Below are 13,625 nucleotides of genomic sequence, written 5' to 3' on the forward strand. Positions count from 1 at the left end.
AGGATGATTTAGACCATCATTCCCAACCTGTAATAATACAGCACCAGCACCACTACCACTAGCGTCAACTTCCAACAGAAATGGTTTTTCAAAGTCAGGGGCAATAAGCACAGGGTTTGTACACAGCAACATCTTTAGAGCATTAAATGCAGCTTCACATTCATCAGACCATTTAAATGAGACTGCTTTCCGGAGTAGTCCTGTTAGGGGACCCGCAACTATGGAGAAATTCCTACAGAAACAGCGGTAATACCCGATCATTCCTAGAAATCGTCGCAGCTCTCTTTTGTTCTCAGGAACCGGGAAATGAAGGATTGCTTCAACCTTCGTATTCAAAGGATGAACTTTACCACTTCCAACCTCTTTCCCTAAATAGGTGACGGTAGCACATCCAAATTCGCACTTGGCTAAGTTCAGAGTGAGGTTAGCAGCTTTAAGTCGCTCAAAGACTTCACGCAAGGTTTTCAGATGATCTTCCCATGTATTTCCATAACACACGACACTGTCTAAATAAGCCTCACAATTAGACATGTTGGACAACACAACAGACATAAGTCGTTGAAAAGTGGCACCCGAGTTTCGAAGCCCGAAAGGCATTACCAGATATTGTAGGAACACGTCAGGGGTGGCGAACGCCGAAATCTCAGATGCGCGTGCTGTAAGGGGCACCTGCCAATATCCTTTTAGCAAGTCTAATTTCGTCACAAACTTTGCGTTCCCGACCCGGTCAACACAATCTTCCATGCGTGGCATGGGGAAAGAATCATTTTTTGTCACCGAATTTACCTTCCTGTAATCGGTACAAAAACGTGACGACACGTCTGATTTGGGCACTATAAGACATGGAGAACACCAAGGACTAAAACTTGGGACCGCCAAACTATGTTCAAGTAAATACCGTGTTTCTTGTCTCATAAGTTCCCTCTTAACTGGATTTACATGATAAGCATTTTGTTTAATAGGCGCATGTGAACTGACATCAATGTCGTGCATTAACACTTGTGTCATCGAAGGAAAATCACCGAACAAGGTTTGATAACTCTGAATCAAGGTTCTAATATCTGCTTGGTTAGAAACTGATAAGTGAGATAACTTGGAAGAAAGATTCAACAAGGTTTCCGAGTTAGACAAACGGGCAGTGGTGAAAGCGGCGCTATTCATCATCAAATCATCACTTTCTGGTGAGTATTCTGCGAGGGACTCCACTGCTGGTGCAACAGTGACAACAGGAGACTTCTTCACAGAATCACGCCGGGTCACATATGCTTTAAGCATATTGACATGACAGACCCGTGACTTCTTCCTACGCTCAGGAGTGGAAACAACATAGTTAGTATCACTCAATTTTTTGCTAATTTCATAGGGCCCACTGAATTTAGCTCTCAGTACTGCACCAGGCACAGGTAGTAAGACTAAAACTTTATCTCCGACACAAAATGAACGTTGGACAGCTTTTTGATCATAGCGACACTTCATATGGTCTTGTGCCGAGTCAAGCGATCGTTTGCCAGTTTCCACATTTTGTGTAGCTTTTCGCGAAAAGAACTAACATATTCTGGGACATTTTTCACGGGGGCTTGGAGAGTAGGAGACAAAAACTGCTCCTGCAAAATTTTCAAATTGTCCAAAGATCAGCTCTGACGGACTAAATCCGAGCGACGCTTGAATGGTAGTTCGAATGGCAAACAACAAGAGAGGAATTTCCTCATCCCATTCCTTCGGTTGTTCAACGCAAAAGGTTCGAAGCATAGACTTAAGTGTTTGGTGAAACCGTTCAAGAGCACCTTGCGACTGCGGATGAAATGCACTAGATACCTGATGCCTGATGTCTTTCGAATACTTAGGTGGCCGGAAAGTTCATGGTCATGTGCCACACTCAACACCTGTTCTCTAAAAGTTTTTGGAATCACCACCTGAAAAACAGTGCCCCAGTCATCTCCGACCCGATTTGGTGACCACTTACGCATCAGCACGCCCTCTTCAACAAAATAGGCAACGGGGTGTTCTGGCAAAACGGTCTGCTCGACAGCTGCTGCAAAACAGTGAGAAAGAGTTTGATCGGTACATTGTGCCTCAATTAACGTAGCCCGCTCACACGGTAAATCAACATTAGAAATTGCGTACATTTTTAGCTCTACTACATCAGATTCCTCGGAATTATCCTCACTCAAAAAGGTTTCTGACAGGTCAACAGTGTCTTTACACTTTTTAGCCTGTGCTCGGGTTACTACACATGTGCTAAACACATTCGGAAATTCTTCCTGCAAATCGTCATAATCATCGTACGCAACCGGAACATCTACCACTTCTGGTAAACAAAAAACTTTGTCACCTGCCAAGTCATTTCCTAATATGAGCGATACACCTTTAACTGGTAACTCTGCACGCACAGCCAGTTTAACTTTCCCCGACACAATACCCGAGCGCATATGTACATGGTGCAGAGGAAATCTAACGACTGACAAACGAAGACCTTGCAACAATACACTCGAACCGCAGCTTGACTGCTCTGAAAACGGTAACACACTTTCTAAAATTAAGGATTGGCTCGCACCAGTATCACGGAGGATACGAACATTTCTCATTTCCGAGTCTTCCGTAAGTGAAACAACACCGTCAACAATAAACGGCTCAAACCCTGCGTCAGTATCTGCTGACCCAATAGTAACTAGGGAACGTTCAACCAAAGCAACGCCTTTCGGTGCATATGTTTTCCTGCCCGCTTTACGCTTGAGAGAGGGACAGACAGCGATGAGATGTCCCACTTCATGACAGTAAAAACACTCACGAGTTTCATCATTAACAGCCCCTAACACCTTCTTTGATACAGCTGTGGTATCTTTAGGACTAACGTTACGAACACGATCGGAAACATTTCGTCTCATGGGAGACGAATACACGACTCTATGAGTCAGCACAAACTCATCCGCAAACACCGCTGCTTCAGAAAGAGAAGAAACTTTCTGCTCATTTAAATAAATCACGATTTTCTCGGGAAGACAATTCTTAAATTCTTCCAACAGCATCAATTCTTTTAACTGTTCAAACATAGTAATTTTGCTCGCTACACACCACTTCTCGAACAAATTTTCCTTATCACGTGCGAATTCTACAAACATTTGCCTAGTGGTTTTCACCTGATGACGAAATCTCTGCCGGTAGGCTTCAGGCACCAACTCATAAGCGCGTAAGACAGCATTCTTCATCTCATCATAATTTAAACTCTGTTCGAGCGTTAAAGCAGAACAGACCTCTTGCGCTTTTCCAACTAATTTACATTGTAACAAAAGTGGCCAGACAGTACGCGGCCATTTCAATGTAGCTGCGATACACTCAAATACATTAAAATATGTATCAACCTCGCTCTCACGGAACAAAGGGACTAAAGCGATTTGTCTACTAATATCAAATTCACTTACTTGAAAAGGCGATCGTGGTGCGGGAACGGAACTCGGAGTGGAAGCATCAACAGGAGCTGAAACTGGCACATTCACGCTGGGCGCCCCATCAGCAGGGAAGTGAGCTGGTTGTTGGGCTTTTAGCCCCAGATCCAGCTCCTTGAGCCTGATTGTTCGCTGAGTTTCAAGTTCAACTGCCCGCACCTGCAACAGCTGACTCTGATACTGCTGTCTACTCAGCTCTAACTCCAGCTCTTTCAATCGGATTGCCAGCAAAGGATCTCTAGGAGACGGAAATTAGCAGGATCTATGCTAGCCAGCTCCATGGGTTTGGGTTCCACCGCCCCCTCGCCCACGGAAGCCGACATGTCAAGTGCAACACCTGCTTCACGTTCCTGAGGTAAAACCCCCTGCTCAATCAAATGCTTATGAATCACTCCTTTCACTTCTGCTTTCCTCGCACCACGAGCAACCTGAATCTGATACAAATCCGCAATAGCCAACAAATCATCCTTGCGACAAATATCTAATTGCTGTGCTGATGGCTGAATAGCAAATTGATCTAATTCAAATTTAGAGGTCATTTCCAATTCCCTTCCCCTTAAAATGAAAACCACTAGAGAAACGCAAACATACAAAGCCAATTTCATTTGTTTTCTCTTCCGTTAAAAGAAAATAGGACGAGCCCCCAATTTGTTACGACCTTCTAGGGGTCTGTGTCGTAACTAAAAGAGAGTAAAATGAGTCTCACTACCAGAGAGATTAGGAAAACGTATTTACTTTTATTTAAGGGCAAAAGGAAACAAATTCCAACTTCAGAGGTTGACAAGGCCAAAATAATAAACAAAACCACCTTCGTGTTAGATGAACTAAATTCCTAAATCAAAAGAAAAGAAAATGAAATACACAATCCTTCCCTAGCTCCCTAATACAAAAACAAAGTGCAATATATATATAACAAAAGAAATGGCGTCAAACCTCCTACCGCCCTTAATACGTTAACAGTACAAATCACCCAATATTTACAAGAGGTAATTTAGATAGATTAAAATTCATATCAAATAGCAAGACATAGCATTAGACGAACGCTTTCTCTCTGGCAAGATACTCCATTCTACGAAGAACGAATCAAAAGGCAGCGACGCAGGCACGCGGTGGCACAAAAGGGCCTCTGGAAGGTGTTTGGGGTGATCCTTTTATTCTGGTTGGTTGTGGAGACAAACCAATCGTCCGGTGAATTATCTGGAGGAACACCCATCTGAGAAAAAAGCAAATACCCAGAAGGAATACCAGAGGGCAGAATAACACCCAAACTCCTAACAGCCCTCTTGACCTTTCGTTCCTCACAGAACACATCCTTACACTCACAGTATGGCACAGGAAACTGCCTGTTCACATATACACCTAAAATGATGATTAAAAAAGGACTCATGAGCAACTCGTCATTTCTATGCACATTTCCTATCATTTATGTAACCCACACATTTGCCTATTATGTTTTAATCACTTATTGTGTATGTCCCTTTTGATAACTATTGAATAGTTTAATGGTTTATATTGGTGTTTGATATGCTTGAATTCAAAATTGCATTCTCGAAATGTTTCTGCAATTCAATTCTTTGTAAAATGTATTATAGTCTTGTTATAGAAATCATGTCCAAATTTGTCTCTGCCAAGAGCAGGAAAGTGGGACCACGGGACTGATCAGATAACATTGTGATTTATGGTTTGGGGCGGAGGAACCAGCAGTACCCCGACTTAGGACAATATTCTAATTGGTCAAGACACCATTTGGGATGTGTCCAAAAGCTGAGTTTAAATACTCAGGACACCATCAAAGCGCGCACTTACTCTTACTCCTTACTCTTACGCTCTCACTCTCTTACGGCTTCGTGCCGCCGCATCTCGACGCTGCCTGGCCTGCATGCCAGCTGCTCCTCTAAAGGAAACACGAGGAGTCCGTTACACTTCTGTCTTTTACTTTAATTATTTTATTTCTTTCCGTTGAGAGTTTCGTGTTCTAGTTAAGTTTTGCCTCAAGCCGCGAAACAAATGTCTGTGCTGACCTGAACTTTAACCAGCGCATAATTCTGCATATCCAGCCAACGCCCAAGAAAACATCACATCGACCGACCACCAACCAATCAGCAACCTCGGGAAAACCCTTTCTGGAACGAGCGACGAAAGGAATTCCCTTTACACAAAGGCAACGCAAGTTCCACTGAACTGGTGCATTTGATATAAAGTTTAATAACCTCTTTGAGAGACTCAATATGAGGGTTAATTAAGTGATTGATGGTTGTTCAGGTCTAAGCAATTGCACATATTGCTATAAACTTGGGACTTCATATTTTCATTCTTTTAAACTCATTCTTTCCTCACTTTCTCTTTCTGCAACCTGTGTGAATGCGTGTTTATGTTAGATTAGTTTGTATGTGTTATCTTTTCTAATAAAATTATGATTTTATTGGATAAACTTAAGTATCTTGTGTTTTGTGCTCACAAGTTAATGTCTTAAACTGCCGATTTTGCTACTGTGCTAATATATAGTTTTTTCACTCTATTCTGGATAGTAATATCCATTGCAGAGTTTCTGTTACACGGCTCGTTTAATGAATCGCGGGTCGACTCTGAACAGCTGTAAAACAGCGATTCTGTTCAAATTCCCTATTGAATCATATTCGATTCCCTTTGAGCTAAATTAAATGTACATAATCCCTACACTTTGCTCTTGTAAACAAATGTTGTTTTTCACGAGACTCAAAGGCACATGACGTCCTACGTCATCCGCCCGGAGCTGGAGTCGTGTGAGGCACTTTTTGTTATGGATGGATGCGCTTTATTGGACTTGTTTTGGACTGATGAAGACAAACATTCGTCCACTGCATTATAAAGCTTGAAGGAGCAGGAACAATTTTTAATATAACTCTGATTGCATTCGTCTGAAAGAAGGAAGTCATATACACCTTGGATGCCTGGAGGATGAGTAAATAATGGGCTACTTTTCATTTTTGGGTAAATTAACCCTTTAAATTGAGATTTGGGTAAAAAAGCAAGAAACTGACAATAGAGTGGATTCCATTCTAATTCAAATATACAGAACATTTAACACAAATGATCATACTCAAACCTCCACAAGAAATACAACATTTAAAAGATGTGAAGATCCAAAGCATAAAATATGCTTGAATGCAAGCATTCAAGGAAATGATCAGAGATGTATTTTGATGACAGGTTGTAAGACCTATTAAACTCCATCTCATATTATGCTGATAATAGCCCTAAAAATCTGGACAACCATCCACGTGTGTCTAATGACTATCATTTCCCATGCCTTTGGTAAAAAGTGGCCACTTTGAAAATTAATATGCTCTCTGATCACTGGCTTCCTAATGAAAAGCAATTAGCAGCATATGTTTGCAAGTCATGTGCAGAGTATATGCTGGGACTAATTGAAACCAGGGTGGTAAGTGTGATTATCATGCACTATGTGATGAACTCCCATAATGGTTCATGCTAGTTTGGCTGGTGAACCAGCATGGCAGTGCAAAACTTGATGAAGCTTGTTGCTAATTAAAATCAGAAACTAAAACCCAACATTTTTGAGGAGGTTCACAGCAGTGCTACCTTTGTTAAAGTTCCCCTGTTTCCATGACAAAGAGGTTTAAAAATACTCAAGTGAAAGTCATCATGGCACCAGAATTCACCTAAAAATACAAATTATATCTGCATTTATTCACCTTTATATCATTACCTTTTAGGATTATGGGGCAGTGATGAGCAAAATGGAGAAAGGAGACCCTTATAGTCTTCTATGAGCTCTATAACGGACATCTACACTCTTAAAAGTTAGTTAAAATTAAAAAAGTAATATTATTCTCTAGTCTCAGTAGGTGACAAAGATTGTACGTTTAACCCTTAACACTAAATGAATTTTATCAGTCCAATTGTGGTTTAAGAGACTATGAAGGAAACCAGGACTTTGTTGAGGGTCACATGAGGCACTGTACTTACTGTGAAGAACATAAGGACTCAAATCATGTGTATCAGCAGAGTCAGACCTCTTATGAAGCCTCTCATTCCAGCATGTTACCCCAAGGTCTGTCTGATAATATTGCAGCTGACTGGGCTGAAATCAGTCCAGATTTACTTGCCTTTGAAAGAGTTGGCAGATTGTAGCACTGTATAACATATCTGCAGAGGCTAAATCTCTCCCCTCACAATTAGCCAACATAAAAATATGAGAGCTGATACTAAGAGCATTTGAAAAAGATGCACCAAGGATGGGATTGAAAAGTTATCTTATCAAATAAAATGTTTGAAACATCACTGTATTAGAGTTTTATCAACAACACATTCTAATAAATAAATATTGTATTTAAACAGGCAAAAAATTGTTAAAAGACGTATCTGAATTGCAAATCTAAACGATATTTAGGGAATAAATTACTTTTTGCTTTTATGAGCTAAATCATGACTTCAACAAACAAAACTGGGGTACATGAAATCACAAGCCTTGAAAGAAAACTGTAATAAACAGAAATCTTTCACATAATAACGTCAAAAGAACTGTTATATATTGTTTGTTGTTTAACCAAATCAAATAAAAATTTAAAAGAGCCATTGACATGAATGAGTCAAACTTGGATCTTAGATTTGTGTCTTTCTTTAGAAACAAACAAAACAGTCATCTTTTTAAAAGGCAAAACTGTCACAGCTTTTTAAAACGGATTTTCAAGCATTATTATTTATTTTTTTATAATATGTGTGTGTGCATATGACGGTGCCATCTCGGTGATTAATTTCAGGATGCTGATAAAACAAGAGAAAATATCTGAGCTAGTGTCGAGCAAGGAACGAGTGTTAAATATTCTTGTCATTCCTCAGACAGGGACTCAGGGATCAGACAGTGGTATCGGGCCCTGAAAGGTCAGGCTCATTAAAAGTCCCTTACTTGCATCTCAATGATTCAAGAAAAAGCTCAGGCTTTCATTAAACAGGCTTCTGGTACCCCTGTAAACCTTCCAGCGGAGCTATTACCAGCAACCCCAGTGGCCTTATGAGCTGTTGAGCCTTATGAACTGTTGTTTTCTGTCTTTAAGTTTCTAGCTTCTCATCCCTACACAGCAGATCTGTGTTTATAAGCTGCCATCCTGGGAATCCCCTAAGCGACTGCCTCTCACTGTATCCCAGAATTTCCACACCTCAGGAACACTCCACTCACACTTTGATGAGTAGCTCTCATGTTCGCACAGTTACGTGACTGGATTGCTGTGCTGGTACAGTTCTGTCTTTTGGGAATGGATCTGAGATGCTGTGAAGTTAGCAATGGTATAAGGCAGTTATTATAAATTCATGACGGCTGATGAAGGGGTCAGCCATCTCTCGAGGCTTACAGTAATAAAAAAAATGTTGTGGTCATCATCCAGTTGAAGGCATCGACCTAGCATGAAACAAGCTTAGATCTGCCTCGTGTAACATCCCCCCTCCTCTAAAAAGTTCAAAAAGGGGAATTTTATTCTAATCTTTAATTGTGCCACCTTCTAAACTTTTTTGCGTTGTCGTTGAAAAATTAGGCATGGTTTAATACATTATGCTGATGTATTCACCATCTCAAACCATTTCTGATGACTAAGAACTCATGGGGAGGGGGAAGAAATTCAGTCATGAATCTTTCCACATAATCTCGACAAAAATAAAAAGCAGAAATATTGAAAAACAGACAGTAGCTATGGAAGATTCAACACACAGGTAGTTGGCATCTCTATAATCAAATGCAGTAAAACCTCTAGACAATTCCAGAGAGTTTCACAGGGCAGTAGGTCAATCATAGAAGTTAATTAACGACTTTTTAATTGAACACTGTTGACAGACTGCTTTTGTAAGAGATGGCAGGTAATCACATGCGACTGGCTTTGGCAACTTAATCTTTTCAACGCATGTGAATAATTCTTTTTGTGACCTTATTGAACTTTTCTGTTGACTGTCTGACAGATTTATTACACCACTACTCACATCCCCCTTTTTTCTGTTGTATCGTTCTCTCTGAGCTAGTCGTGTTCAGCTAATGTTCATTCCTGTCACAATTTCCAAGAAATAATTGCTAACATGGGAAATTGTATTAAAGGAGATCATGTGTCAATATGCAGACTAAAGAGATAACTGTCATAGGAATTTGTCTTTCAACGGTTTTCTCCACATGCAGCCCTGAAATAATGTTACTAAGCTGTCAGTGGAAATCATATTGCAGATGAATCATTATAGTGCATCCAAAGGCAATTATAATTATAATAAAATAATTGAAACATTATGTAAATTTTAAAATACAGATAAAATGCTAATGCATATTGTTTTATTGAATACACTACCAGTCAAAAGTTTTTGAACAGTAAGATATTTAATGTTTTTTAAAGTCTCTTCTGCTCATCAAGCCTGCATTTATCTGATCCAAAGTACAGAAAAAACAGTAAAATTTTGTAATATATTTAGTATTTAGTATAACCGTTTTCTATTTGAATATATTTTAAAATGTAATTTATGTCTGTGATCAAAGCTAAATTTTCATCATTACTCCAGTCTTCAGTGTCACATGATCCTTCAGAAATCATTCTAATATGCTAATTGATGTTCAAGAAACATTTTATTATTATTATTTTTATTATCATCAATATTTAAAACAGTTGAGTACATTTTTTTCAGGATTCTTTGATGAATAGAAAGATCAAAAGATCAGCATTTATTTGAAATAAAATGCTTTTGTAACACTATATACTAGTCAATATTTTTATTTAGAGAGGATTCTTTAAATTGATGAAAAGTGATGATAAAGTCATTTATATTGTTACAAAAGATTTCTTTTTCAGATAAATGCTGTTCTTCTGAACTTTCTATTCATTACAGAAACCTGACAAAATTCTACTAAGCTGTGTTCAACATAATAATAATAATAAATGTTTTTTGAGCAGCAAATCAGAATTTTAGAAGGATTTCTGAAGGATCATGTGACTGGAGTAATGATGCTCAAAATTCAGCTTTGAAATCACAGGAATAAATTACATTTTAAAATATATTCAAATAGAAAACAGTTATCTTAAATAGTAAAAATATTTCAAAAATATTGATGTTTTTGCTGTACCTTGGATCAAATAAATGCAGACTTAGTGAGCAGAAGAGACCTCTTTAAAAAACATTACAAATCTTACTGTTCAAAAACTTTTGACTGGTAATGTACTTCAAAATACCAAGATGTAAGCAGAATGCTTGCAAATATAAATAAATGTAAATGCAAATATATATATATATGTATAAAAAAAATATAAAACCCCATTCCAAAGTCTTATCTTGATGCACATGATAGTCATAAACTAGCCAGGAAAAGGTTTAAAAAAATTGGGCCAATTTTTTTTAGAATCAAAGAATACTTTTTGTATTTAAAATCTCTTTATTTCTAAATATAAGGTATATATATTAGCTACAAGACTCTTTTTTCCTATTTTTTCAAGAATGGCTCTAGAATCTACCACTTTACATAATTAAAACCTTTCATTTTGCTATCACAGATGGACATATATACTATAATACCACTACACCCACCACAGCTTCACAGTGGATATTGTAAGCCTGTAGACAGTCTTATCACTGGCTTGAAATGACAAGTTTGTGCATTTCAAATGCGACTGCGTAATCTCTTTGAAATATTAGAAGTGGTGCTGAATACCAGACAGCCAAAACAACAGAAACCATGGATTACACCCAGCACAAACACCAGCAATGGACCTTTGCCATGGCTGTTCTTTGTGTTCCTGAGCCATATATTATATAAACCATTTTACTGGGGATTAGAATGTAATCGGACTGTCCGTAATACACTGTGGTATTAAGAAGAACATTTATTGTTTAGGTGAGACAGAGAAAGAGAGAACATATGGTTTCTCTCCTAGTGAACGAAAAAGCAAGAAAGGGGAAAACCAATCTGTAAAGAGCTCAATGGAATGAAGCCTCCCAAGTTCAGAAAGACTTAGATATGAACTTGGCACAGTTGCCTATCAGCCGTGGGGCTGTGAGGTTTATAAACACAATCTGATGCTGATGGTACTTGGATGCAAACGTGAGTCAGACACTCAAGGTTGAGAAACAAACTTGATTGCTGCCTTGCTCTCCTGCAACTCTTTAAAAATGCATGTTCCGTTCAAGCACGCTCTCGTCATAAACCCTGCTGAAAAAGCGGGGAATGTGAGTGAAAAGCCAGATTTTCTAAGGCAGTTGGACCACATGAAAAAGTGGGGGTGATTCACTTAGCAGCTTTTCTCTTCTGTTTCGGATAAACAAGAGCTGAACTGGATGATGAGTAAGCCCTGGAGCCTGTGAGGCAAATTTAAACCCATATTGGACTTTTTTCCACTCCAAGAGAGATTTGTATCTTCCAGGGCTTTGGGAAAGAACACAGCCCCTGGTTACGTTTTTTTTTTTTTTCAAACACTATGCAATCCAAGAGATTCACCTAGGAGCTTCCACTAAAATTCACTCCATATTTTCTGTGGTTAAAAACACTGAGAAAGACTCACTGATCAGAAAGTTTGACGTTGCGAAGAGACAGGGAGTTTGATGCCCCTTTGCTCCTCAGGGTCTGGGGACTGGGGTCATGACTGATCCATTCAAAACTGAATCAAAAACGAGGAGAAAACACTTCTTCTGAAGTATCAAGAAAGAAAAAGATCCAGTCGAATCCAAGACTCCAGCCTCTGGGATCCACTTGCTCCGGCCTGGCAGGTCTGTCAGGCACAGACTGAGTCTCGCTGGAACTGGAATCAAAGTCGTCTCCCCTAACTGTGACACTCACAGCATTTCAATTGAGCCATCAGTCTGTCAGACACAATGCCTCCCCTTGCCTAGGGATTTAGTGGGTTCTGTTTTTCTTTGTCATGATCACTGTGACAGGCTTCTGTATAAACACAGCATGAAGAACGTATGTTTAATGCATTACGCCTCTGTATTCCCTTCTGAATAGACCAGTATTGCAGGTCACAAGCATAAGTTTTGAATGTTGCTGTGCTAGTTCCACCAGCTACGAAATGCATCCTGGTCTTTTCAACAAATCTGTTTGAAGAGTTCTTTTTAAAAGATGCGTTAAAAAGGTTCATGACTGTCTTCTCTGTCATTATCGCTGACTGTATCTGTCGTCCTTTTCCTCACCTTTCTCTTTCTGGTTTCTTTTCTACACCCCTTCTTCTGCGCTTTCTCTATCTCTGGCAGACTGGGCTCCTGTAAAGAGGAGATAAAGTCCTCCAGCAGGCCAGCCCCGAAGCCTATGTCCCCATCGGACTTTCTGGACAAGCTGATGGGAAGAACCTCCGGCTATGACGCTCGCATCAGACCCAACTTCAAAGGTGTGACAGAATGTAAACAAACAGGATTTGTCGGGATATATGCAACATACTTGTGAAACTGGTAGAGGCTTGACAGTAGTGGCTCCTGGAAACGAAATGAAGTGACAGTAGAAAGAACCCAGTGACCTGACTGTGTACTATTACTCCAAGTACATTAGGGATCAGGAAGGCTCTACTAAAGGTGTTCTGGTGTAATTATTAAAAGAGAAGTTCACTTCCGGAATAAAAATTTCCTGATAATTTACTTACCTTCATGTGATCCAAAATATTCATGTCTTCCTGTCTTAAGTCACAAGAAATTAAGGTTTTTGAGGAAACATTCCAGGTTTTTTTTCCATATAGTGGACTTTAATGGTGGCCTAACAGGTTGAAGGTCCAAATTGCAGCTTCAAAGGGTTCTACATGATCCAAGTCGAGGAATAGGGGTCTTATCTAGCAAAACAATCGTCATTTTTTTTAAACAATAAAAATGTATATACTTTTTAACCACAAATGCTCATCTTGCACAAGTTCTGTGATGCACATTTGTGTCTTCACGCAATACATAATCATGTTGGAAAAGTCATATGTGGTTAGTTCTTCGTCTGTGTACTTTGGTTCAAAAAAGTAACGTAGGCGAAAACTTCAAAATTGTCCAACATTGCTGTTTTACCTTTTTTGCCTTTGAGCACGTTCGTGTTGTAAAAAAACGTGATGTCGAGCTAGTGCGTGATGAGCATTTGTGGTTAAAAAGTATAGAAATTTTTATTTTTTTTTTTGAAAATGACCAATTGTTTCGTTAAATAAGACCCTTATTCCTTAACTTGGATCGTTTAGAGTCCTTTGAAGCTGCAATGAAATT

General features: G+C 39.2%; 1 protein-coding gene across 1 annotated transcript in view; it reads left to right on the plus strand.

The window, feature by feature from the left end:
• glra4a (glycine receptor, alpha 4a) overlaps positions 1-13,625 on the plus strand; it is a 55,855-nt gene that overhangs the window by 21,766 nt on the left and 20,464 nt on the right. The window contains exon 2 of the mRNA XM_073820456.1: positions 12,651-12,784. Coding sequence (XP_073676557.1) covers positions 12,651-12,784 — 134 coding nt within the window. The remainder of the gene's footprint in view (positions 1-12,650; positions 12,785-13,625) is intronic.

Source organism: Garra rufa, chromosome 16 (genome assembly GCF_049309525.1).
Source record: "Garra rufa chromosome 16, GarRuf1.0, whole genome shotgun sequence".
Classification (NCBI taxonomy): Eukaryota; Metazoa; Chordata; class Actinopteri; order Cypriniformes; family Cyprinidae; genus Garra; species Garra rufa.